Genomic DNA, 25,011 nt, shown 5'->3' on the forward strand with positions numbered 1-25,011 from the left:
TGTGTGTGTGTGTGTGTGTGTGTGTGTGTGTGTGTGTGTGTGTGTGGTGTGCTGACAGAAGTTTTGTATAGAAAACATCAAGTTCACACATGATCCCTTTACAAATAAAGAGTAAAGCTATGACTTTAATCTCAGCACTTTCAAGGCAGAGGTAGGTGGATCTCTGTGAGTTCAAGGCCAGCCTGGTCTACAGTCATTACTTTTTATGTGTATAGGTGATTACCCTACGAGCAGATCTGTGTATTGTACCTATGTATGGGTCCATCAAGGCCAGGAGAGGGTACAGGATTGCCTGAAAAAGGAGCTACAAACAGCTGTGGAGCTGGGATTCCACAATGGGTCCTCTGGAAGATCAACCGGGACTTTTCACTTCTAATTCAGTGCTCTGCCCCCACTGCTTATGGTTCTTTGCTCCTTTTTTTGTATTTTTTGAAAGGGTTTTACTTTATGGTCCTGGTGAACCTGGAACTTAGTATCTAGACCAGTCTGGGCTCAAACTGATGGAGATCAGTTTGCCTACCAAGTGCTGAGATCACAGGCAGATAAGCTATCCACACTGGCTTTGGTTTGATTTCTGAAACAGGCTCTCACTCTACACCCTAGGTTAGTCTCAAGCGTATGGAGATCTTCCCACCTCTGTTTCTGAGTGCTGGGATTACAGGTAGGAGCCACCATGCAGTCTTTTTGCTCTTATCTTTTAGCTGGGCATCTGCCTATTCCTGTTAACTATATGCAGACACTATACAGTAAGTCCATTGACTTAATTCTCCCAAGCTGCACATATTCTCAGAGACTCTGGACAAGTCCCTCCATACTGTTCACATACAGAAGCTCTGATGAAGAAAATATAGTAAACCAGCTCAGAAAACAGCCACTTACCCAAACGACTGAGGACTGAGGGCTGGGGCGCCGAGGGCTTGAGGTCCCAAGCAGCAGTGGTGGCTGGAGGGCTCGCACTGTCATTCTGCTGTGCGCTTGAAGCAGCAGGAAATGGGCTCAAACCTGGCGGTTTCAACTTGTCCAAAATCTGGGAGTTGGAGATGTTCACCATGTTTGATTGAGGCAGCTCTCCAAATCCTGAGCCAAGGACGGATGACTTTAAGAGATATAAAGAGAACAAGCCTTTAATTTTGACCCCAGGCTTGTAAATACACCTGTCTTCAGAAGGAAGAACACTGTAGCTGATGTTCTTTAGAGAACAGTCCATGAAGAAATGTCACTATGCCATAACAGTCCACTGAATAAAACTGTCTTCCTCCCCTATTCTAGGTGAGGTGAAGGTAAGTGAAACATTTACTACAAACTTAGAAAACAAATATTTGTTTTATCTATTAGTACTGATTTATCATTTTTAATTCATGAGTGCTCGGGACCAAACTACAAGAGCAGTAACTGCGCTCATCTGCTAGGCCTTCTCTCCAACTCCAAAATAAACTTTTAAAAAGCAAACATGTAAATGACCAAAAAAGTGCATGACAAAGCCAAACACAAACCTTTCTGGACGTGAGAGCATCTCTAAGGTAGGAAGAGCAGGGCATGCTGAGTGTTCCTGCCCTATCCTAGCAGCAGGCAGTCCCGTGCTCAGATGACTAGGAACACCAACCATCCCGAAACTGAGCACAACTCTGTCCTCCAGAGAGTGAGTATCTCAGAGCAAGTGCCGTCAAAGAAGAGGAGACTGTTATTTCTATTATCAATATTCTTCTTTGCCCCTTTGGGTTGCCAAGACAGGGTTTCTCTGTATAACCCTGGCTGTCCTGGATCTCGCTCACTCTGTAGACTAGGCTGGACTCAAATTATAAGAGATCCACTTGCTTCTGCCTCCCAAGCACCAGTACTAAAGGTTTGCAACACCATGCCTAGCTATTATCAATATTCTAAGTCTGGAATATACCAGTTAGAAAATTTAGAGTCTCCCACAGCAGACACTAACTAAGTCATGAACAGCTGAGGCCCATCAATCACGGCTCCTGCCTGCATCAAGGTCCTGCTCAAGTCCATCTGGCTCAAGTCTACCCAAATGTTACTCTTCGCACTGGCCCAGTACCCACAGGTGCATCTACTGTTATCAAACACACTTTCACTGTGCTCACTGCTCTGCTCTCAGTAACACTCAGTACAGGGTCTCTGAATTCCAGTTACTTCACTGAACTAGTAAGACACAAGAAAGCATGTATTAACATGAATGTGTATGAAATACATACCTACACAGTATTTCAGCCCTAATCACACACATTCTCTTTCTTATTTTTAATATTATTATTAAATTGTTATTTATTAATTTACCCCAGTGGTTATAAATAGTAACAGTGTTTAAGGTCATAGTTCTTAAATTGCATTGATTATACATAAACCAGATTTGATGGTCCAGCTCTTCCTCTCATCTCAGCAACCAGACAGAGGCTCCAGAAGTCAGAAAAACATCACACCAACAGCAATGGAAAGGCAGAGGAAATGCCCATTGATCTGTCAGTACAAACCAAGGGCTTGCTTCTGTATTTACTCAGCACTAGAACAGGCTCCAGATGTCCCTCACAGACTGCGTTCCAACCTTCTAAGCCCTATCTGCCTGTCCTCTTCACTAGCAATCCCAGCATTCTTTCTGATGAACTGAAGGCACTAAGAGGTCACATGGACCTGTGGTGACGCCATCAAGGAAAACATTCCAAGGGAAGGGCCTCTAACAAATTATTTTGCAATTTAAGTGGCATGTTTTATACAACAGAGAAGAAAAGTGCAAACTAGGAATACACAGACAAGAAAAACATTAAGAATAGAAACAGACTTTGAAACAAAATCTAAGGGGAAAACAATCTCTCAGGCTACCTTGATAGTCTGCACACACAGAGAAGGGTGAGAACTGCTCCTACATGCTGTTCTCTAATCTAAGTGGGACATGGTGTGCACACATCAGACACACAAGCACACCCACAGGAAATAAAAAAGGGAGAAAAGTTTTAAAAACTCACTAATAAAAAGGATGCCATCACCCCAGTAACCATTCACCAACAAGAATTCATAAAGAAGTATTTATCTCAGCCAGGAAACTCAGCAGTTAAATTCTACATGGAATCATCAGCTATGTGCTTGGAAGTCACTACATCATTGTTTCCTGGGTGAAGATCTACTGACAACATCTGACTGTTTTTGAGGAATTAAAGGCAAGGTATGAGCCACAAAGTCTTGATGACTGTTGCCAATAGGTCAACTCCTTAAGACCCCAACTTGAAATAAAAGTGAGTTACCAAACTCTGAGGAGAATATGAGCTGGCAGAAGTGGAGTTTGCAGTCCCTGGTGCCATCTGATTGTTGTGCTGAGAATTTGTGAAGACAAGGGCTTGGCCAAAGCCCTGCTGCTGGGATGTTTCAAAGGAGTTGACTTCGGCGGCTTGGGTGGGAGGAGCAGGCTTGTGGAGCAAGGCCACCAGATCAATGCTAAGCACATGAAAGACAAACACAATCAGCTGTCATGAGCAAGTTGTACCAGCCAGTCAAATGGAGAGAACATCAGGACAAACAAAACTTAAGATACAGAATCATAAGCAAAACCACAGGAAAATGGAGTTTCAGAGAGATGAAAAGAGAAGCTGGTCACCAAAGCCAGGTTATAGTCAAGAGAGTGACCTGCACTTTGGAAGGTGCCCTGGAATTGCATTCCAGTTCAAAGAGGGGAACTGTAGTACCTTACAGATACCATTAATGATCTCAAATTTCTTCAATTTCCTCCCCCCATCCCCTTGAACCTTTGGCTTTTGTTTTGAGGCAGTGTCACTATGCATACACCAGGCTAGCCCCAAAATTGAGAGTTCCCCGCCCCCACCCATCCCACCCCCGTGTCTCTACCTTCTTGGTGCTAGGATTAAAAAGGTGTGCCATTTCTGCAGCTTCAAACATTAAGACCCAAAGCATTAAGCTATTGTGGAGGTTTAAATCTTAAATTTATTTGAAATATCCATATATTCTGTATTCTATCCCATAACATATTTATACATATATGATTTTCTCCGTAAAATACTTAAGAATAAAGGAATTACAAATTAGCAAAGACTCTAGCAACAGAGTATCTTATAACGCCCCATGACCTTGCCTAAAAGACCACCTAATATTCCAATCTAAGAGCATGGTGTCAGAAGAATGAGGCAGTAATAAACATAGCCAGCCAAAGGAATATGTCACCCATAGAGCGGGCCCTGCAAAAGGGTCGCCAGAACGATGCTCCTGGAGGCCTTGCAAAGCTTTGCTCACTACAGCTCTCTAACTCTCACCATGCCAGTGAGCCAGGTCCTGGGCAGTCAGTCAGTCAGGCTTTATTCCCACACTGAGTAAGCCTCTAGCCGGGTTCTTTTTTCTTATATAAACAACCATTTTTACTCTTCTGAAACCAACTTCAATTCTGAGTGCTGACACTAAAGTTATATGCCACCATGCCCGGCTCTGGGTCTTTCTTTCTTTTTTTTTTTTTTTTTAAAGATTTTTTTTTTTTTGGTTTTTCGAGACAGGGTTTCTCTGTGTAGCCCTGGCTGTCCTGGAACTCACTNTGTAGACCAGGCTGGCCTCGAACTCAGAAATCTGCCTGCCTCTGCCTCCCGAGTGCTGGGATTAAAGGTGTGCGCCACCACTGCCCAGTGATATCCCAGTATTCTATTCCACACATTAAAAGAGAAGCTTTGGTGAACAGCTTCTCTTTTAATGTATTCCAGTGACACAAACAAGTTATGTATATTATACATGGTGACCATAAACCTTGCAACATTACCAGAACCAAAGCAAGTTCTATTCCAAGACTCAAGTGAGTAACAGTACTGCAGGGTCTCCTGTAAAAGCGCTAGAGCTGGGCTTGGTGGGGCCCTTTGATCTCAGCACTCGTGAGGCAGAAGCCTCTACACAGTAACTTCCAGAGCACCCAGTGCTATATACTGAGCGAGACTGTCTCACAAACCAACAACAAGCGAATGAACAAACAAATGTGACTTCCACCACAGCCAGTGTTCTATACGAGAGACTCTATCTCACGAATGAATGAATGAATGAATGAATGAAGACCAGAGTTTGGAGCAGTGAGGTAGCTAAGAGAATAAAGATACTGGTCACGTAAGCCTGTCAACCCGAGTTCACTCCCAGGGATCTCCATGGTGAAGGAACTGACCTCTGACCTCCACTCACACTCACATGTGGGAACATTCGCACCTTACACCCCAGACACAGACACACACACAGACACACACACACAGAGGGAGTGGGGAGAGAAAGGCCTTAAAAACCGTTAGTATGAGGAACCCTTTCATTCCAGTTTAGTGGTTACTGACAAGTAAAGACGTTGTTACCTTGGCCCAGGAAACTCAGTAGTTAAATTCCACATGGAATCATCAGCTATGTGCTTGGAAATCACATCATTGTTTCCGGGAAATAAATTTACTGTCAGCATTTTAGTATTTATGAGAAAATAACTGTAAGATCAGAGCCATGAGCTCTTGATGACTATTGCTAAGAGATGAATTCCTCAAAACCCCATACTGAACGAACTAAACCAGGCAGGGATGGCACAGCCTTTAATTCTAGCATGGGGAAGCGGGTCCAAGTGGATCTCTGTGAGCTTAAGGCCAGCAAGGTCTACGCAGGTTCTAGGACAGCCAACGTTACAAGATTAGATCCTATCTCAAACAAGCAAATGAACAAAAACACACACCATACTGAAGTAAGAGTGAGTTGCCAAACTCTAAGGACAACAGTCTTGTACATCAGCGGAGTCTGTAGCTCCTGGAGTAGAAGACACCAGTCAGAAGCACTAGTTGTGCTGAGGTTAAACGGTAGTCAACAACACACCTGACGCTATGTGTTTTCTTATTTATTTGTTTGTTTGTTTATTTAATGTGTGACTGTTCGCTTGCATGCATGCTCACATCCATAGAGATCAGAAGGGGACAACAGATCTCCTGGAACTGGAGTTATGGACAGTTGTGAGTTGCCATGTAAGTGCTGGGAATCCAACCTTGATCTTGTGCAAAAACAATTGCTCTTAACCACTGAGCCATCTCCAGCCCTCTCAACTACCTTCTTAAAAAATTAAAGTACCACAAGAAAATTCATTTAGTCATAAATGCAATTGAGATCTATGCACATTCCCTCTCCTATGATAAAGTCCTTAACTGTCTCACTTAGTTTGGCTTTAAAATGTTTGATTCAGATTTGTCTACTTTAAGATACATACACATTTTCCCAGGCCGCCTAGCAATTACAATTTTAATTTTAAAATGACCTTTAGAGCATGTGTGTGCATGTGTGTCTGCATGATTGGATTAAGGACAGAGAACAGATAGTCACATAGACCTTTAAACCCATTTTCAAAGGTGCTTAAATGACTGTGGACATGATAATACTGTAAGCACTCACTGAAGCCCGGGCTTCTGAATCAATTGACCTAAGACAATCTGACTGCTGGGAAAGCAGCCTGGACTACATAGCAAAATCATGAGGGGGAAACTAAGTAATTCAGCTATGTATACATTTGTGTTCAGTCTCATTATATACAACCAACTATCTTTAAACTCAAGATGCATTTCCACCAGCCATTAGAACACTGGTGTTGCAAGTGAGCACACACTACCAATTCTGACTATCCAATACACCTTTAAGAGTGTTATTATCCGGCTGGAGAGATGGCTCAGTGGGTAAGAGCACCCGACTGCTCTTCCGAAGGTCCAGAGTTCAAATCTCAACAACCACATGGTGGCTCACAACCATCCGTGACGAGATCTGGCGCCCTCTTCTGGAGTGTCTGAAGACAGCTACAGTGTACTTACATATAATAAATAAATCTTTAAAAAAAAAAAAGAGTGTTATTATCCTGAGGGCTACATATGCAAATAGTTCAGTCAGTAAAGAGATGTCCTTGCAAGTTTAAGGATCTCAGTTTGATATCCAAAATCTGCATGAAAAAATGCAGGGTATGGTGGCACTGTGCTGGCCACGCCAGCCTAGTCTACTTAATAGTTCCCAGCCACTGAGAAACTTATCTCAAAGAAAGAATATAAAAGTGGGCCAGGGACCAGTAGCAGGATTCAGTGGATAAAGGTAGGTCCTGCTAAGCTAGACAACCTGAGTTTGATCTATGAAACCCACATGATGCAGAAAACTGAATCCCGCAAGATGCCTGCTCATGTCTAACTTCTTCCACAAATGTGGTTTGACACATAGGCACAATGTACACGAACTTGTATGCACGAACAAGCACACAACAACAAACAAATGAACAGACAAACGTAAAGCAGTATTTTTCAGGGTGGACAGCCTTCCTGAAAAACAACACAGGGCTGGCTGGCTGTACTGTAATCTCCATACACCTGCATCTTCACACAGACACACAAAGCATGCTAACCTCTAAGGCCCCTCTTCTTCTGGAATTTAAGCATATTATAACTAATATGCCTATTCAAAATGACACTTAAACTAGGGTAGAGATCATCTAAACAAATGCATGAAACCAAAGAATTTAATGTAGCAAGCTTACTTTTGTTTTGGAGACATGGTCTCTCTGTGTAGTCCTGGCTGTCCTATAGGTTTCTAGACTAGTTCCTGACCTCACAGAGATCCACCTGCCTCTGTCTCCTGAGTGCTGGGAGTAAAGGCGAGTGCTGAAACCACCTGGCTTATTCTTTAAATCAGTAATAAGTAATTGCTTTAGCTAAGAATAATGATATAGACCCAGAACTCTGGAGGCAGAGGCAGGAAGAATTCTAAGAACCAAGCTGAGAGCCTGTTTGAAGAGCAGGAAATAAGTTTACTAATGTAAATAGATAACTATGATATAGTATTACTAATTACTATAGTAATTAATAACTATAGCAAATAGTTATCAATGTAAATAGTTAACCAGTTATAACTAGGTTTAGCATAATCTCTACCAAACTGCTAACAAATCACCAGAAGAGTTGTCACCCAATCACCACTAGACACAACTAATAAGATGTAAATGAAGCTCCCTCCGAGCACTGTGGGGAGAAGAGATAAAGGAAAATAGAGAAGTGAAGGAGAAATGGAAGGATTTGACTCAAAAAGGTAAACAGTTGTCCTATGTTCTAATTATGCTTTGTATGAGAAAAAGAAAAGAAAAACCAGCAAAAGTCTTTACCTCTGCCCAGGTGCGACATGATTCTCTGCTGGGACAGATGAAGCAGTGAATACCTTTGTTTCAGAGAGCTGTATGGAAAGTGAGGAGAAAAAAACCTTTACTCTCTGTTTGCACAATACAAACCCAAAGCATGTTTGACTGGGGTCCTTTAGGCATCATTATGGTCACCAGAGGGTGTTTAAAGAACTGAAACATACAAAACCATCCCAGAATCTCCCCAGGCAATGGAGCCTCAGCTCAGCACACCTGCAGGAGTGTTCTCACATGACAGAGACCAGCCTCCAACTCCTAGCCTTAGTCGGCCATTTTTGGCGACACCAGAGAGCAGCTGAAAAACGGGGAATTTAGGGAAGGTGGGTGCTTTGGTGTCTTCTATTTCATTAATTGATTAGTAATCTTTATTTCATTTTAAAGTCAGAGGCTTTTTTTTTTTATGTGAATATTGCCTGCACATGTATGCCTGAGGCATCAATTTCCAGGTAGGTCCTTGGCCTACATTTGAACACTCAGTTCTTTCTGCACCAATATGATTTTAAAAAATGTTTAAATCTTGACTTTGAAAAATATTGACCTAAGGTTTAGTATCGTCAACATTTTTCAGAGCTCACGGATAGGTACTCTTTTATAATTATCAATATTGGAAAAACCTCACCTAAATATATAGAATAAAATGGCAGATGGGATACTTTAGAAATTGTTGGAAATTGTGTTGTAATTCCAAGGCAAAATTAACCATTTTTATGAACTACTGAGCAATTGAAACAGGAATATAGCCCAGAGAGAGCTATATCCTAAGGAGGCTTCCATGCTGAGAAGGACATCGTTATTTTCATGGTAAACCTTTATTGTTCGTATGACAACAGAATTGTACTCACAGTGAACAGACTGCAATTCATGACACCTGACAGCCCCTAACCTGAGCCAGCAATGTCTGTGGTCTGTGTTCAGAACCAAGGCTGCACAGCAGCCACAAGGTATGTTACACATTTAGTCTTGGGTCCCTTGTACTCAGAAGCCTTGACTGTCACACTTGTTACAGCTCATAACCACACACCGGATCCCACTAACACACAATTTATGGTGCTCAGGCCTACAAACTATTTTCTAATTTTAAAGAGTCATTCTCATTCCCACACAGTTGCTAAGACTCATCGCTAACCAACTCCACCTCCAGAGGATCTAATGTCTTTTCTGGCCTCTGTTGGTACAAGCGTAGAAAGGAAAAATATAAAATATATGGTTCAAGTATTAAAGGGGTGCCAGGAAGTGACATGGAACTGAATCCTATGTTCTAGGAGATAGCAGATTAAGAGATTTTAGGGGCAAGATCCTACCCAGTTAGGTTTAGATCAAGACATGCTGGCAAACACCTTTAATCCCAGGCAACAGGCAAGCAGATCTTTGAGTTCAAGGCCATTGTCTTTAAATATAAAAAATCTGGGTGTGGCAGAATGTGCCTTTAACCCAGCACCCTGGAAGCAGAGGATCTCTGAGTTCAACCAGTTTGGTTTGAGTTCCAGGACAGCCAGGGCCATATATATAGACAGAGTCTCAACAAACAAACAAAAACCTAAAAATACCAATTTCTTTCTGAGATCCATGTGCTAGGGAAAAAAAAGAAAAGAAAAAATAATAAACACAATAACAACAACAAAAACCCAACTACTTGAGAAGCAAGGGACAGAACCCAAAAGAACTAAAAGCTAAGATGATGAAGTAAGTAGTCGGGCCTTTTGTGAAGCAGAGATGCTGTGACGCATCAAGAAGGGGAAGAAAGGTCTAAGCTGATGCCAAACACTTACATCTTCAGTCCAGTCTTCTGTTGTCCACTCTTCCACAGAATTCTTCCAGGCACCTGACAGGGAACAAGAGATGGTACAGCACAGAGCCAGCCACAATGCTAACGACTTAATGATTCTGTGTATTTACCTGACAATCCAAGAAACATAATTTCTTTATATCTACTTCTGACAAAAATCAAGCGTTTCTATATAAAATATCCCTAACTATATGCTTAAAGAAAACTTCCCAAACAGCAATTTAAAAAATATTTTAGCAATTCTGCTGTAAGAAAACATACAAACATGCTAAAGATAAACACAATCGCCGGGCGTGTGGTGCACGCCTTTAGTCCCAGCACTTGGGAGGCAGAGGCAGGTGGATTTCTGTGTTCGAGGCCAGCCTGGTCTACAGAGTGAGTTCCAAGACAGCCAGGGCTACACAGAGAAACCCTGTCTCGAAAAACAACAACAACAAAAACAACAAAAAAAAGATAAATACAATCAATGATTTACTCCGTCTGATGTACATTATTAGAAATTAAATACTATAATATGGTGAGATACACATTCAATCCCAGCAGTTAGGAGGGAGCTCTGTAAATACAAGGCCAACCTGGTATATATATATATTTCTGGGATAGTAAGGACTTTTAAAGGAGACCCTGCTTGTCTCAAACAAACAAATAAAATATACCAGGGCAAGATCCAGCTTAACATTACACTACCTGCCAAATGGCTCAATTTCTGGCACTGCCAACACAAACAAACACACAGGGCTGAAGAGTTAGCACAACCAGTTAGGTGCTTACTATACAAGTATGAGAATTTGCTGAGCAGTGGTGGCTCATTCCCTTAATCCCAGCACTCAGGTGGCAGAGGCAGATAGATCTCTGTGACTTTGAGGTCAATCTGGTCTACTGAGTAAGTATTAAGTATTAGTCAAAACAGTTAGGGCTAAACAGAGAACCCTGTGTCCAAAAAACAAAAAACAAAAAGTATGAGAATTTGAAATCCATACTGAGTATCCATGATTAAGATAAAAAGAAGTACTCGGGCTAAACAGACAGCTCAGTGGATAAGAGTCCTTGCTGTGCTGTGCAAGCCTAGAGCACGCAAGTCTAGAGCACGGGCAGGCAGGCAGTGTTGGGGAATGGAGACATGCAGACACCAGATTGCCAGCGTGGTGTGGTGTGCTTCTGGTTCAGTAAGAAGCCCCGCCTCAAGGGAAGAGGGTGGAAAGCGAAGAGGAAGATACCTAATGTGCTCTCTGAGTGCTTATTTTGGGTGTGTTCCCCTCCATACATCACACACATACAAATCAGCTGAATGTGCTGGCATATGGTTGGTCTTCAAAAGTGATGATAGGCTCATCACCGAGGCAGCTTACACATGCATGTATATCCATACACGTGTATCCACATGAATATAAAACTGTATCACAAAAGTAAAATTAAAAATTTAAAGGAGGGCTGGTGAAATGGCTCAGTGGGTAAGAGCACCCGACTGCTCTTCCGAAGGTCCAGAGTTCAAATCCCAGCAACCACATGGTGGCTCACAACCATCCACAACGAGATCTGGCGCCCTCTTCTGGAGTGTCTGAAGACAACTACAGTGTACTTATATATAATAAATAAATAAATCTTAAAAAAAAAATTTAAAGGAACACTATTAAAATGTAAATCTGCCCTAGGCCTGATATGAAGATTAAGTCAGATCTAAATCTGACCATCAGATTTAGAGAACAAGATTTAAAAAATATTAGCAATAACACATGGTTTACTTCAGAGTTCACATCTCATTGCTTTAAATGTCATCCTGTTCTACGTCCAGAATCAACACAAACGAGGCCATGCATACTCAGGCGAGAAACTTGAGTTGGTTTCCAAGCAGAAAGACATAATGCATAATAACAACTGTAAGCAGGAGAGCTGAACACCATAACTGCTGCATCAGGAAATGCAGGGGAAGTCAGAAGCATGTGTTGCGGTGGCTTGTCACATATCCAGCAGCATAAAAATGCCAAGAGGAGCCGGGCGTGGTGGTGCACGCCTTTAATCCCAGCACTCGGGAGGCAGAAGCAGGCGGATTTCTGAGTTCGAGGCCAGCCTGGTCTACAAAGTGAGTTCCAGGACAGCCAGGGCTATACAGAGAAACCCTGTCTCGAAAAACAAAACAAAACAAAACAAAACAAAACAAAACAAAACAAAAAAAAATGCCAAGAGGTGAGAGCTCTAATTCTTAGCAATTCTAAAACACTACAATTTTATAATAAGAATTTCAATGCAAACGACTAAATTTCAGACATGTTGTTGTCCTATACCCCAAAACATATGGGATAACTTTGAAGACATCCTTGGCAGCCTGCAACAGATGTTTGGGTTGAGCTGGCTGAGAATTTAGTTCGCTACTTAAGTATTTACCCAGTATATACAATGCTCTGGGTTTAGGCCAAGCACTTAAAAACTAGAAGCCCATGAGGAGTAAGTGAGAGGGGGACCATGGGGAAGATAAGAACTGTTGGGATTTGATCTTGTTGTTATGTACTGCAATGCTAAAAATCTGTACCCAAAGATCTACTTGCCTATGAGTGAACTCTCACACTTACCAGATTTTGTTGTACAAACCTTATTCTTTATTTAAAATTATTGGATAAATAAAAATGGTATAGACAATTACTGGAGGGATCGGGGTAGGTGGGTTTGAGTTACCTGGTTAGGGGCTGCAGAGAGTGGGAGGAGGAGGACTTGGGAGGGAGGAGGAAGCTGCCGTGAGGGAAGATGGACCACGAGCACAGCCAGGAGAAACAGTAAGTGTCTGGGCACATCACTGGGGAGGCAGCGAGGCCAGCAGTTAGAAAAGTAGATTAGCAGTTATCCCCCCAGTAATTGTCAAAGCCAAATAATATAACCCTAGTGTGAGTCTCATTCATTCATAAGCTAGACTGCTGTACGAGAGAGTGTGTGTGTGTGTGTGTGTGTGTGTGTGTGTGTGTGTATGTACAAAGACCAAAGTAAACATGCTTGTCCTTCCTCCTCCCTTCCCCCACCTCTCTCCCTCTTTCTTTTTTGTTGTGTTTTTTAGATGGGATCTTGGCTATCCCAGAACTCCCTATGCAGACCAGGCTGGCTTTACACTTGAGGAGACCCACCTGCCTCTGCCTGCAGTGCACAAACACCGCATCCAGCCCAAAACCATTATATAGGAACCACACAACTTTACATTTTAAAAAAATGTTATTTTTATTTATGTTGTGGTGGAAGTGGGGGAGGTCACAGGTGCTATGGCATGAATGTAAGGGTTCGTTTTCTCTTTCTTATGGGCCCAAGATCAAACTCATCAGGACTGGGACCAGTGCCCTTACACAGAAGGCTTAAGAGGGTTTGTTTCTTATCTTTTGAGGCTGGCCTCAAACCTATTCAACCTGTACCTATCAATGGACCACACCTCCTTATGTAGCTCTGGGGTCAAACTCAAACCTAGGCCTTAGGAAGTCTACGTGAACAGCCTACCAATTAATGATACACTCAGTTCTGTATGATACTTAACTGCAAAATTTCAAAACATAACATTCTTCATACCTTTAAGTCCATAAGAACTTTTACTTGGCGGTTCCTGAGATACACTGTGAGACTTTGCCAGCCCTTCTGTCAATCAAAATAAAAGGTAAGCTTTTAGTATATGAAAACAAGAGAAGTTGATCAGTATACGATATAAAGTTAATGTATTACAGCAGTCACTCATAGAGGGAGCAAGGCCCAAAATAAATGGAAAATTCTAGAAACAAACCATCAACAACACTCATATAATACTTATGATAAATTTTATTTCATGTAATTGGTTCTAAGTATTAAATGTCTGACTATGCTGGATTGGTACATCAAACCATTAGGGCCTGAGGTCCTGAGTAACTCTTGTAATTCACTAGCCGAAAGTCTTCTGCCCTCCACAGCTTGTGTGTACACACTCACAACCCTGCACAGAATGAAGGGGGAAAATCAAAAGGTAGAGAGCAGGAAGTCAGACATGGGCCAAGCTCTGGGTTCTGCAGGTGTGCACATAGGCACAAGAACCCACACTCACGGGTACAAGAACATAGATCCAAATTCTTGATGACTTATTAAGATTTGCTGTCTTCTTTGTGAATGTATATAGACCTCACCTGGGCCCATATTCTCACGTGGGATTGCGAGGCTGCATTCACTGTAATGAATAACATTGAAATAGCAAATCTTTGCCCCAATCAGCTAGACAGGAGACTCTTGATTGGCAGTAGAATACATTGTCAATCTGTCCATTTACACTTCTGCTAGCTGCACACTGCCTAATAACTGTCAACCCCCAAGTGTTGGGATTATAGATATAAGATACTACACCTGGCTGTCAATGAGATTTCTCATTGAGAGGCTTTGAAGGTAACAATCAATTAAAAGGAGTTGGGAGTATTCTCCATCCAGCATGCTTATATAACAAGAACATAAGAGGCTGGTGAGATGGCTCAGCAGTAAAGAGCACTGACTGCAATTCCGAGGGTCCTGAGTTCAAATCCCAGCAACCACATGGTGGCTCACTACCATCCGTAATGAGATCTGATGCCCTCTTCTGGTGTGTCTAAATACAGCTACAGTGTACTTACATATAATAAATAAATCTTTGGGCCAGAGGGAGTGGTGCTGGAGTGAGCGGGGCCAGAGTGAGCAGGGGTCCTGAGTTCAATTCCCAACACCCACAGGATGGCTTACAACCATCTGTACGGCTACAGTGTACTCATATACATAAAATAAATAATTAAATAAATATTTAAAAAAAAAAAAGAACATAAAACATTAGACAAGATCTGACACCACAGTCCAGATTGGCTGTGAACTCAGCAGCTACTAACAGACTCCCCAGTGCTGGGAATTAGACATGACCCACCATACTCAGATAAGAACAATTTTAAAACCAGCTCTAGGGACTCAAGAGCTGGCTCGGCAGTTATGGATGCTTGCTGCTCTTCCAGAGGCCCTCCACTCAGTTGCCAGCATCTATCTCAGGTGGATTATAATACCTGCAACCATTGCTCTAGGAATTTGGCACCCTATTCTCATCTTTACAAGCACCCAAACTCCCATGCATTACCCCACAGAGACACAGACAGACAGATAAGACACACACACACTGCGCCCATACCCCACCCCTAATCAATCCTAAAAGAGTCTCTGAAGATGGTTGTGATGAGTCTTGAAATCCCAGACTTCTAGAATATTAGACAAGAGGATCACTGAAAATTCAAGGCCAGCTTAAGGTACAATGAGACTATTTCTCAAAAACAGACACAGAACAAAACAAAGACTTCTAACAAAAACAAAACAAGACAAAAAACCTTACCTGATCCCTCATCTGTACCATTCTGAGCAGCTTCCCAAACTGCCAACTTTGTTCCACAGCCATCTGTAGACATGGACTCTGAATAGTCTGCAGGATTGAATGTCCTGGGGGGGGGAGGGGGAGGGGGTTTGAAGTAAAGAAACAAACAACTAAAGCAAGCATCAAAATCACAAAATAACATTGGGGAGGCAGATCTCTGAAAGTCAAGGCCAGTCTGGTCCATATAGCAAGCATCATGACAGCCAAAGCTACATAGACAGACTCTAAAAACAAGAAAATAGAAAAAAGAAAATATTCAAAACCAAATAAGCTCAAGTCCCTTCAAAGGGGTGCTATAAAAGACTTCTCCCTCCTCATATTGAATAATGGTTAACTCTTTAAGCCATTGTGATGTAGGTATTTTTTATACACTTTTTGCACCTATAATAAAGATCTCTGTTTGGGTTATTCTGTTTTGTTTTGTTTTCAGACACAGTATTTTCAATGTAACCCCGGCAGTATTCAAACTGAATACGTAAACCAGGAGTGGCCTTAAACGTACAGAGATCTGTCCCCCCAACCCCCAAATGCTGAGTTTAAAGGCTGTGACACCCCAACCAGCCCCATACAAAACTGTTTTATTTAGTTACTCACATGTAATACAGCATTCTTTCCTTCTACCCTTAAAAATCCCAGGGACAGAACTTTAAAACGTTGTTAACAAGGACCTTTAAAAACCTCTAGTTCCAGTGATTTGAATGTTTTCATTTTTGTTTTTTAGACAGGTTATTACAATGTAGCACTGACAAGCCCCTAACTCACATAAATATGCCTGCCTCTACCTCCTAAGTACTAAGATTAAAGACATGAGCCATATCATTCTTGAAGATGGGGTCTGTTTCATGTATCCCAGGTTGTCTGTGAACTATGTAACTAAAGATGACCTTGAACTTCTGATACTGTAATGGATTCCCAGACCTTAACACAGGCCTTGGGTACCTCAGCACATAGGCAGCACCACCTGTCAAAAGGAGAACAAAGAAGACCTTCTCCATCTTGCTTTGGGGAAAGTCCCTAAATATAGTGACCTTGCTCTTTGGCTCCTATAGTTCCACTTCTGGCTAACTGAAGTGTGTCAACCCAGGAATGTAGGTTTTGTGATTAAAAGCCCGTTCTGAGAAGTGCTCAGGGCTACAACTCAGACTCAAACACCTGGAGTAGTTACTAATAAGAGTTTCTATTGGCTTGAACTGTGTCCCAGTGGCCTTTCTCTAGTGGATTCCTCATTACATTACTTCCGGTATTACAAGTTTATACCACCATTCCCAGTTTTATGGTATGCTGGGGACGGAACTTTCTTTGTGCTAGGGAGGCACTCTATCAACTACATCTCCAGCCAAGTGTACATATCTTCAATAGACGTTACTTCAGGATCATCTACCTACTTTTGTATAAATGGCCTTCAAGTTTCTACAATATGGTCTTTGGCATCCTGAAAAGTTATGAAGACCTGGAAGCCTTCCCAGTCTAGAAAGAACACCATTGAAAATGTCCAATGAAAGGACCAGAGAGAAGGTTCAAAGTGTTTAAGAGCATTGCTGCTCTTGCAGGACTTGGGAGACAGGTTCCATCCCCAGTCCCCACTCCAAAGCTCAAAATGGCCTGGAGCTCAAAAGTTCCTAGGAAACCTCTTCTGGCTTCACAGGCACCTTCACGCCCATGGCACACAAACACACACTCAAGCCCACACATAAAACTGCATATTTAAAAAAAATTCCCAATGACAACAAACACATCAAGTATAAACATGTCTCCTTCTTGTGTCAGAATCGAAGCTTCGACTGTCTTGAAACTTGCTTGTAGACTAAGCTAGCCTTGAACTCAGAAACGTGCTGGTCTCTTGCCTTAGTGTTGGGATTAAGGGAGGGTCTGTCATAACACCAAAAGAACTTTAAGACTCTTTATATTTTCTGTGTTTTCCCTACATGTACATATATGTACCATGTGCGTGCTGCCTGCCCAGAGTCCAGAAGAGGGCATCAGACTCCCCGGAACTGAGGTTACAAATGGCTGTAAGACATGATGTAAGGCCTGGGTGCTGGAACCAAACCCAAGACTTCTCCAATAGCAGCAAGTGCTATTAGCTGATGAACCATCTCTCCAGCACCCCCAAATGTGATTTGAATAGAATTATATTCTTCATATATCGATATAGCTAAAGAAAGGTTTTGTTCACTTCTTTGTATTATCATTAAAGGGTGAGATGGTTCAGAAGTAAAAGAACTAGCTGTCAGGACTGACAGGCTACATCCGTGTTACAATGCACACATAAGAGCATAAGTAAACAGAATGCTATGAGTTTAAGGCTAGGGTTCCATATTCAAGTTGTCTTGCCATGCACAAAAGAAACAGTAAGAGAAAGAAAAACTAGACATAACAGTAGCTAACTCTAACGCCTACCTAGAATGCTCAGGCTTCACTACCATCACTGAGGACAAAACTATCATTCACAGAAACACTTCATGTTAAATAGCTAGATTTAGCAGCATCTGTAAGTGGCTTTCAACTAGGCAGCTGAGGACATTATGCACATATGCCCACTCCCTTGAGAACATTTGGTGTCTGCAGACATGTTAGTAACTTCATGAGGAAGGAGAGGGGTGTCACGTTAGAGAGAAGGATGATGTAGCATCAGCGTGCAGCACATGCACCACACCGATGAAGTTATCCAAGCAAACTGCACAGAGCAGAGGCTTCAGTGCTGCCAACAGCAACAACAACACTATTTTCACTATGGTTAGAAAGCCCTTCAGAAGTGCAACCACCGCTAGCTGGGATAAAGTACAGACAGGTCAAAGGCAGATAAAACAGAACAACTTGGAAGCACCTACTGCAGTGGGATGGCTGTGACTTACCCCATGCTTTGAGCGGAGAACCTTCCTGTCCCTCTGCCCCTGCCACGTCCAAATCCTTTAACAAAACACAATTATAGAATATAATTGTATTTGTACATGTATATATAATGATTAAATAAAGCAGAGTTTCAGGCCAATCTGGGGCTACAGGGTGACTTCTCAACCTGTAGTCAATCATATACTACAGTATGAGCTTTTTTTTTTTTTTTTCTTAAAAAAGACGAAGAAGAAAAAAAGTAGCTAAGCAGCTAACTCATTCTGAGGGGCATCTGATGCCCTCTTCTGGCCCCCACAGGCATTGCATACACATGGCACACACATGTACATGCAAGCAAACCATTCACAGATAAAACAATTTAAAATATAATTAATGCCTTGCCAATGGTGGCACATGCCTTTAATACCAGAGGCAGAGGCAAGCAGATCTCTGAATTGGATGCTAGCCTGGTCTACAGAGCAAGTTCCAAGACAGTCAGGGCTATGGAAAAACCCTGTGTGGAAAACAAAACAAAATACCCCAAACCCCCAAATAAATAATAAGCTCTCCTTGCTTTGTTGGTAGTGTAACCATGTATATCAGAGCTGTTCATACCTCTGTCTCTGCTTCCTAAATGCTGGGAATACATCTGTACACCACTATAACTGATTATAAAAGTGGCTTTCACAATTCATCTGAAAATAACCAAAAGGATTCTTCAAAGTGACAGAGATAATCCAGGATCTGAGGGATGGCTCAGGGATGGAGCCATTCTTACCAAGGACAGGCAACCTTCAGCACCAAAAATAACAAAACCAAAGCAAAATGTAAAAAGAAAAGAACCGGGCATAATCTAAGGGTTCCTTCTCAGGCATCTTAGAGAACATTCCTTCGTAATGCATTTCCAATCATCCTTAATAGCCAGGCTGGCGGCAGCTGGCCTGGTCCTCTCCCCTCTCACCTCTGCCTCGGGCCCGCTTGCCCCGCTCTGCAGGCTTGTCTCCTTGGCTGCAGTCAATCCCATTCTCTTCACCTTTGACTAAAGAGGGAAAAGCAGACATGTCAACTTTTCATCTTCAAGCCTCTTACCAAACTTACGAGATGCTTACAAAACCAAGCACAAAATGCACAGAAAAAAAAAAAAAAAAAAAAAAAAAATCCAACACTCTTCTTTCCAATCCCACATATTCACAGCCAGCCTGGTCTAAATTCTAACAAGGGCTACATATTGAGGGGGCACCTGTCTCAAAAGCCAAAAAGAAAAAAAAAAAAAAAAAAAAAAGGTCAAAAAGAAGTTAAAATGTAAACAACTGGGCTGGAGAGATGGCTTAGCGGTTAAGAGCACCGACTGCTCTTCCAAAGGTCCTGAGTTCAAATCCCAGCAACCACATGGTGGCTCACAACCATCCTAACAAGATCTGACACCCTCTTCTGGAGTGTCTGAAGACTGCTACAGTGTACTTACATATAATAAATAAATAAAAATCTTTTTAAAAAAAAATCTTAAAAAAATAAGTAAACAACATTTAGAAATCACGATGAATAAAAAGTAGCACAAATCTGGAAGCACGTGACCAAAGGCTTATCCAACACTAGGATGACAAAACCAAGAGAATCGTGAGTTCAAGTTCAAGGCCAGATGAACCACATAATCAGACCTAGTATTTAGAAAACGAAAAAGAGCTCTTAAGCTCTCACCTTTCTTATTCTCATCTCTAGCTCTCTTTCTCTCTCTCTCCCTTCCCCCCTCTCTCCACATGGCCATGGCTGGCCTCTCTCTTTCTCTTACTTTCTCTCTGCATTTCTACAATAAAGCTCTAAAACCATTAAAAAAAGAAAGAGAGCGAGCGAGAGAGAAAGACACAAACAAACAAACAAAGAAGAAAAAGAGAGAGAGGCAGGAAGGTGTGGAACAAAATCCTGAATGGCACCAGATGCAATCCCAGATAGAAGACTGAAATGAAAATCACACGGTGCTGAGCATGGTGGCACAGGCCTTTAATCCCAACACTCAGAACAGAGGCAGAGCTCTGAGGCCAGCCTGGTCTGCACGGCAAGCTCCAGGGCAGTCAGTCTGCAGAGAGACCGTGTCTAAAACAGTATACAGCATGGTCATTTTACTTTCTGTCTACATGTACCCTCCTGTAAAATAAATTTTCTTTAAATAAGAACTAAAACCCAACACTTACTACAAAACAATGCTATCTATATACATCACAGAACTTCTTCCTTAACAAAAGGTAAAGTATGAGGGACAGGCTTTTTAGCACACTACCAGAAAAGGCAAGTACAGACTTCTCTTTCTCATATTCATACTGGTTCCAATAGATCCATACAAAAACTGGTTAATAGATATTGATATCATTACTCCACTTTTTAGTTGCTGCTTAGCTCACATGAGCTAGGCTTCTTTTGCAGTACAAATTTAAATTTATCATATCCCTTCCCATCATCCTCGCCTGCTTCTGAACTTTATTTCTCCCCAGAACAAGTTCTAAGAAACACTACTAAACTATTAAGACCAGGTGTGGTGGCCCACCCTTTAATCCCAGCACTTGGGTGTCGATCAAGGGCAGCATGGGCCACATAGTGAGATCCTGTCTCAAAAACAATAAAAACCAAGTATTATATAAGTGTGGTCAAATATAAGCCCAAGCAAAGGCCCCTGAGTGAGTTCCCAGCACAAACTATACATTTCTATTATTTAAATACTCATTTCTCATTCTTGATATTATTGTTCAATCAACCTTCATTTAAAAATAGAGCTGGAGAGGTGGTTCAGTGGGTAAGGGCTCCTGCCAAGACTGATGACATGAATTCAATCCCAGGACCCAAATGGTGAAGGGAAAATGTCAACCCCAAAGTTTTTCTCAGACCCCCACATGTACACCATGACATGTGCACCCACACCCATTATGAAAATAAAATATATGTGTACTTTTTAAATTTAGAGTGAGGGACAGAAGTGGGTGACTGTAATTTCACTGCTGGACAAAAAGGAATCTTAGCTAAAGCCAGCTCAAGATATATATTGAAAGTGTAACAGTTTCATAAGGGCTAGGGGAGCTCTTTGAGAGAAGATTTTACTATATAGCTCAGGTTGGCTTGGAACTCACAATTTTTCTATTAAAAGCTCTCAAATTCTAGGATTATAGACATGAGCTCACTGTGAGCTGTTTGAAAACCTGTGTGTTCATTACTACAGGTTGCCAAGTACTCCCTACACAGCACAAGTTGTCTCCTGGGCTCTTCCAAGTAAAATGGTGTCAAAATATGGATCAAAGGAAACTGTTCAAACAATTCTGCCTTCTGAATCTTCCTCCTTTAATTTTTTTTTTTTTTTTTTTTGTGGTGGGAGGGGGAGATGGGTGACAGGGTCTCACTATGCAACCCTGGGTGGCCTGGAACTCAATGTAAATCTGTATGGCCTCAAAACTCACAGGAACCCACATGCCTCTACCTGGGGTTGAAGATACACCTAGACATCTCTAATTAATTTAATCTATGTCTATAGCATGAATATCTGTAGGGGAAGAAAAAAAAGCTTCATACAAATTAAGCCTATACCTACCACACTCCCAGCTTGCTTGGTTTCTAGCCAGTCTGAAAGGACAAGAATGAACGACCTGCAGCTCAGGTCGGTACAGGATCTTACAGACTGCCCTGTGTGACCCAGTGTCAGTGGGAGTGATTGGTAGTAGGTTTATGGTCACTCTCTGGGCTACTCTCCCAGTCTTCGGGTGTGTGAGGACAGCTAGGAGAAGAGCTACACTCACACTCTCGGCCTCGGTTACCACCTCTTCCCTTGCGGTTGTTGGTTCCCCGTCCACGACTCGCTTCTCTCTCCATCCTCTTCTCTCTGTTTTCTTTGTTTTCTGAACTTTCTCTTCCAAAATTCTTCTTCTTCCCTCCTACAGTCTCCCATGAAGTCTGTCAAAAAGTAGAGTCTATAACCACTAAGTGGTCACACAGCTTTGAAAACTTACATTTTATTTCTTCCCCATTTGTGGGATGTAAAACTATGACAGAAAGTTAGGTAAAGTTGAGCGGGTGGAGACCTGGAGACTCAGTGGGCACAGCTGAGACTGAGGTGAAACACTCTGGCTGCGGGCCACCACCCTACAGTGTTTGCACTGTCACCCCCACTGCAGTTAGTATGCCAAGACTGTCATTGCTGTTGGTTAGTCATTAGCCACAAAGCTGCTGACGCTGTCAGGTAAGACCCGGGGCAAGGAAGCATGGAAGAAACTATGTTCCACAATGTCCTAGAAGGAGTCAGAAGTCCAAAAGAACTTTGCTCTGCTCCATTTCCTTCACGACCACTCACCTGTTAACAAGAGTACTCATGATATGTTCAGCCCCTAACTTACTATCACCTGCTCTCTGACAAAAACAAAGATTCAGCTCTGGCTCCCAGTTATGAAATTTCTATGTTCAGGACAGAGCTGGTGATGGGGCTGGAGAATTGGTTCAGCAGTTAAGAGCATTTGCTGCTCTTGCAGAAAACCAAAGCTTGGTTCATGTCACCTACATTTGTGATTTCAACCATCTGTAACTTACAACACTAATTTCAGAGGACCCAACACCCTCTTCTGACATCCTCTGCCACCCAGCACATACATATACATGCAAGCAAAACACCCACAGAAAAATGAATAAAATTAATAAAAATGGTTTTTTAATTTTAATTAATTAAATATTAAAGGCATGGTGGCTCACACTATAATCCCAGCACTTAAGAATGCTTTGAGTATGAGGTCAATCTACCCTATAGAGTAAATTCCAGACCAACCTGGGCTAAAAAGTAAAAACTTGTGTCTCTCTCTCTCTCTCTCTCACACACACACACACACACACACACACAAATACACGTCTACATGTAAGCTTGTGTACCATGTGCTTGACTAGAGCCCACAAAGGTCAGAAATGGGTGCCAGATCTCCTGAGACTGGAGTTATGAACAGTCATGAGCTAATGTGTAGTGCTCTGAAAGAACTGCATGTGCTCTTAACTGCTTAGCCATGTCTCCAGCCCAAACACTTCATTCTATTCAACATGAAAATGTTAGAAAGCAGTGTATAGTTACAGTATTTGCTTCCTCACAGCCCTCCAATTTTACTCAGTGAATAACTGTAACAGCCTCCCCTCAAAGCAAGAATGTGACTAAACCCAAACATTGAAAAGAATGGCACCTGTCAGGTTTAGTGGCTCACACCTTTAATCCCAGCACCGGGGAGGCAGAGGCAGGCAGATCTCTGAGGGTGTAAGGCCAGCCTTGAACATGGAGTCAAAGCTAAAAGTGGGTGCCAGGACAGTCAGGGCTATATAGTTAGAAAAAGGACACTGGATGCTCTTCAAAGAAAGGATCCAGGTTTGATTCTCAGTATCCACAGGATGGTTCATAACCATCTGTACCTCCAGTTCTGGGGAACCTGATAACCCATCTGACTTCCATAGGCACTACATGCACATGATACACAGACACACATGCAGTCAAACACTCATACACATAAAATTAAAAATACACACACACACACACACACACACACACACTTACTTTAATATGTGTGTATGCGGTCTGGAGAGATGGCTCAGCATTTAAGGGCATTCACTGTCAGATCTTCCAGAAGACCTAGGTTTGATTTCCAGTATCCAAATAGTAGTTCCCAACAGTATATAACTCCAGTCTCGGGGACCTGACACCCTCTTCTGGCCTTAACATGTACAAGGCTAGCAAGTATTACACATACATACATGAAAAGAAAGCATCTGGGCTGGATAGATGGCTCAGCGGGTAAGAGCACTGACTGCTCTTCCGAAGGTCCTGAGTTCAAATTCCAGCAACCACATGGTGGTTTATAACCACCCGTAATGAGATCTGACTCCATCTTCTGGTGCTATCTGAAGACAGCTACAGTGTACCTATTTATGATAATAAATAAATCTTTGGGCCGGAGCAACAGGGACTGAATAATCAGGGCTGAATGGATCAAGCAGAGACCCTAAAATTCAATTCCTAACAACCACCTGAAGGCTCACAACCATCTGTACAGCTACAGTATACTCATATACATAAAATAAATAAACAAATCTTTAGAAAAGAAAGCATCTATACACATAAAATACGAAAATCTTTTAAAACAAAGACAGTCTGAGCCAAGCATGGTGGCGCACGTCTTTAATCCCAGCACTTGGGAGGCAGAGGCAGGAGGATTTCTGAGTTCCAGGACAGCGAGGGCTACAGAGAGAAACCCGGTCTCGAAAACAAACAAACAAAAAACCCCAAAATAAAAATAAATAAAAAGACAGTCTGTCTCTCTCTCCCTCCCTCCCCACCCCTCTGGGGGTGTGTGTGTGTGTGTGTGTGTGTGTGTGTGTGTGTGTGTGAGTCCATCCCTGGCGCTGGAATTATATGCCATTGTGAACTACCACAGAAGAACTCTGGAAACTGAACTCAGGTCCTCTAGAGAGCAGTTTATGCTCCTAGCCAACGGGCCATCTCTGCAGCCCCAAGACAGCCATGTTGGATGCAGTCATCACTGTATTTTCTTTTAGGTGATGTATTATTTGTTTAAATTTTCTCTGAAACAGTTTCCTCAGTTTAGAAATATAAATCAAATACAATCAAATTTCCATAAGGAGGTCAAAGGAACAGAGCAGACAACATTCTCACATGATTTTTAAGCACTGCAACTTATTTTCTATGTCTGTGCTTTGTAAGGGTCTATATTACTAAGTTTCAAAAGAACATGCTAGCTGGGCAGGGGTAGCACACGCCTTTAATCCCAGCACTTGGGAGGCAGAGGCAGGTGGATTTCTGAGTTCAAGGCCAGCCTGGTCTACAAAGTGAGTTCCAGGACAGCC

At 42.2% G+C, this 25,011-nt stretch overlaps 1 protein-coding gene and 2 non-coding genes across 7 annotated transcripts in view; all 3 read right to left on the reverse strand.

Annotated features, from left to right (window-relative positions):
- Ubap2 (ubiquitin associated protein 2) overlaps nt 1-25,011 on the reverse strand; it is an 82,525-nt gene that overhangs the window by 13,487 nt on the left and 44,027 nt on the right. For all 5 annotated transcript variants that reach the window (XM_029476253.1, XM_021159994.2, XM_029476251.1 and 2 more), the window contains 9 exons: nt 21,924-22,077; nt 19,109-19,186; nt 18,171-18,225; nt 15,277-15,380; nt 13,488-13,553; nt 9,931-9,983; nt 8,129-8,196; nt 3,246-3,435; nt 880-1,096 (listed from right to left, as the gene is read on the reverse strand). In XM_029476253.1, coding sequence (XP_029332113.1) covers nt 880-1,096; nt 3,246-3,435; nt 8,129-8,196; nt 9,931-9,983; nt 13,488-13,553; nt 15,277-15,380; nt 18,171-18,225; nt 19,109-19,186; nt 21,924-22,077 — 985 coding nt within the window. The remainder of the gene's footprint in view (nt 1-879; nt 1,097-3,245; nt 3,436-8,128; nt 8,197-9,930; nt 9,984-13,487; nt 13,554-15,276; nt 15,381-18,170; nt 18,226-19,108; nt 19,187-21,923; nt 22,078-25,011) is intronic.
- LOC115031045 lies at nt 3,038-3,118 on the reverse strand. Its single transcript, XR_003836622.1, has one exon. It is a non-coding gene; the product is annotated as a small nucleolar RNA SNORD121A (small nucleolar RNA).
- On the reverse strand, nt 5,329-5,406 carry LOC115031046. The gene has a single exon (XR_003836623.1). It is a non-coding gene; the product is annotated as a small nucleolar RNA SNORD121A (small nucleolar RNA).

The sequence above is a fragment of the Mus caroli genome, chromosome 4 (assembly GCF_900094665.2).
Source record: "Mus caroli chromosome 4, CAROLI_EIJ_v1.1, whole genome shotgun sequence".
Classification (NCBI taxonomy): Eukaryota; Metazoa; Chordata; class Mammalia; order Rodentia; family Muridae; genus Mus; species Mus caroli.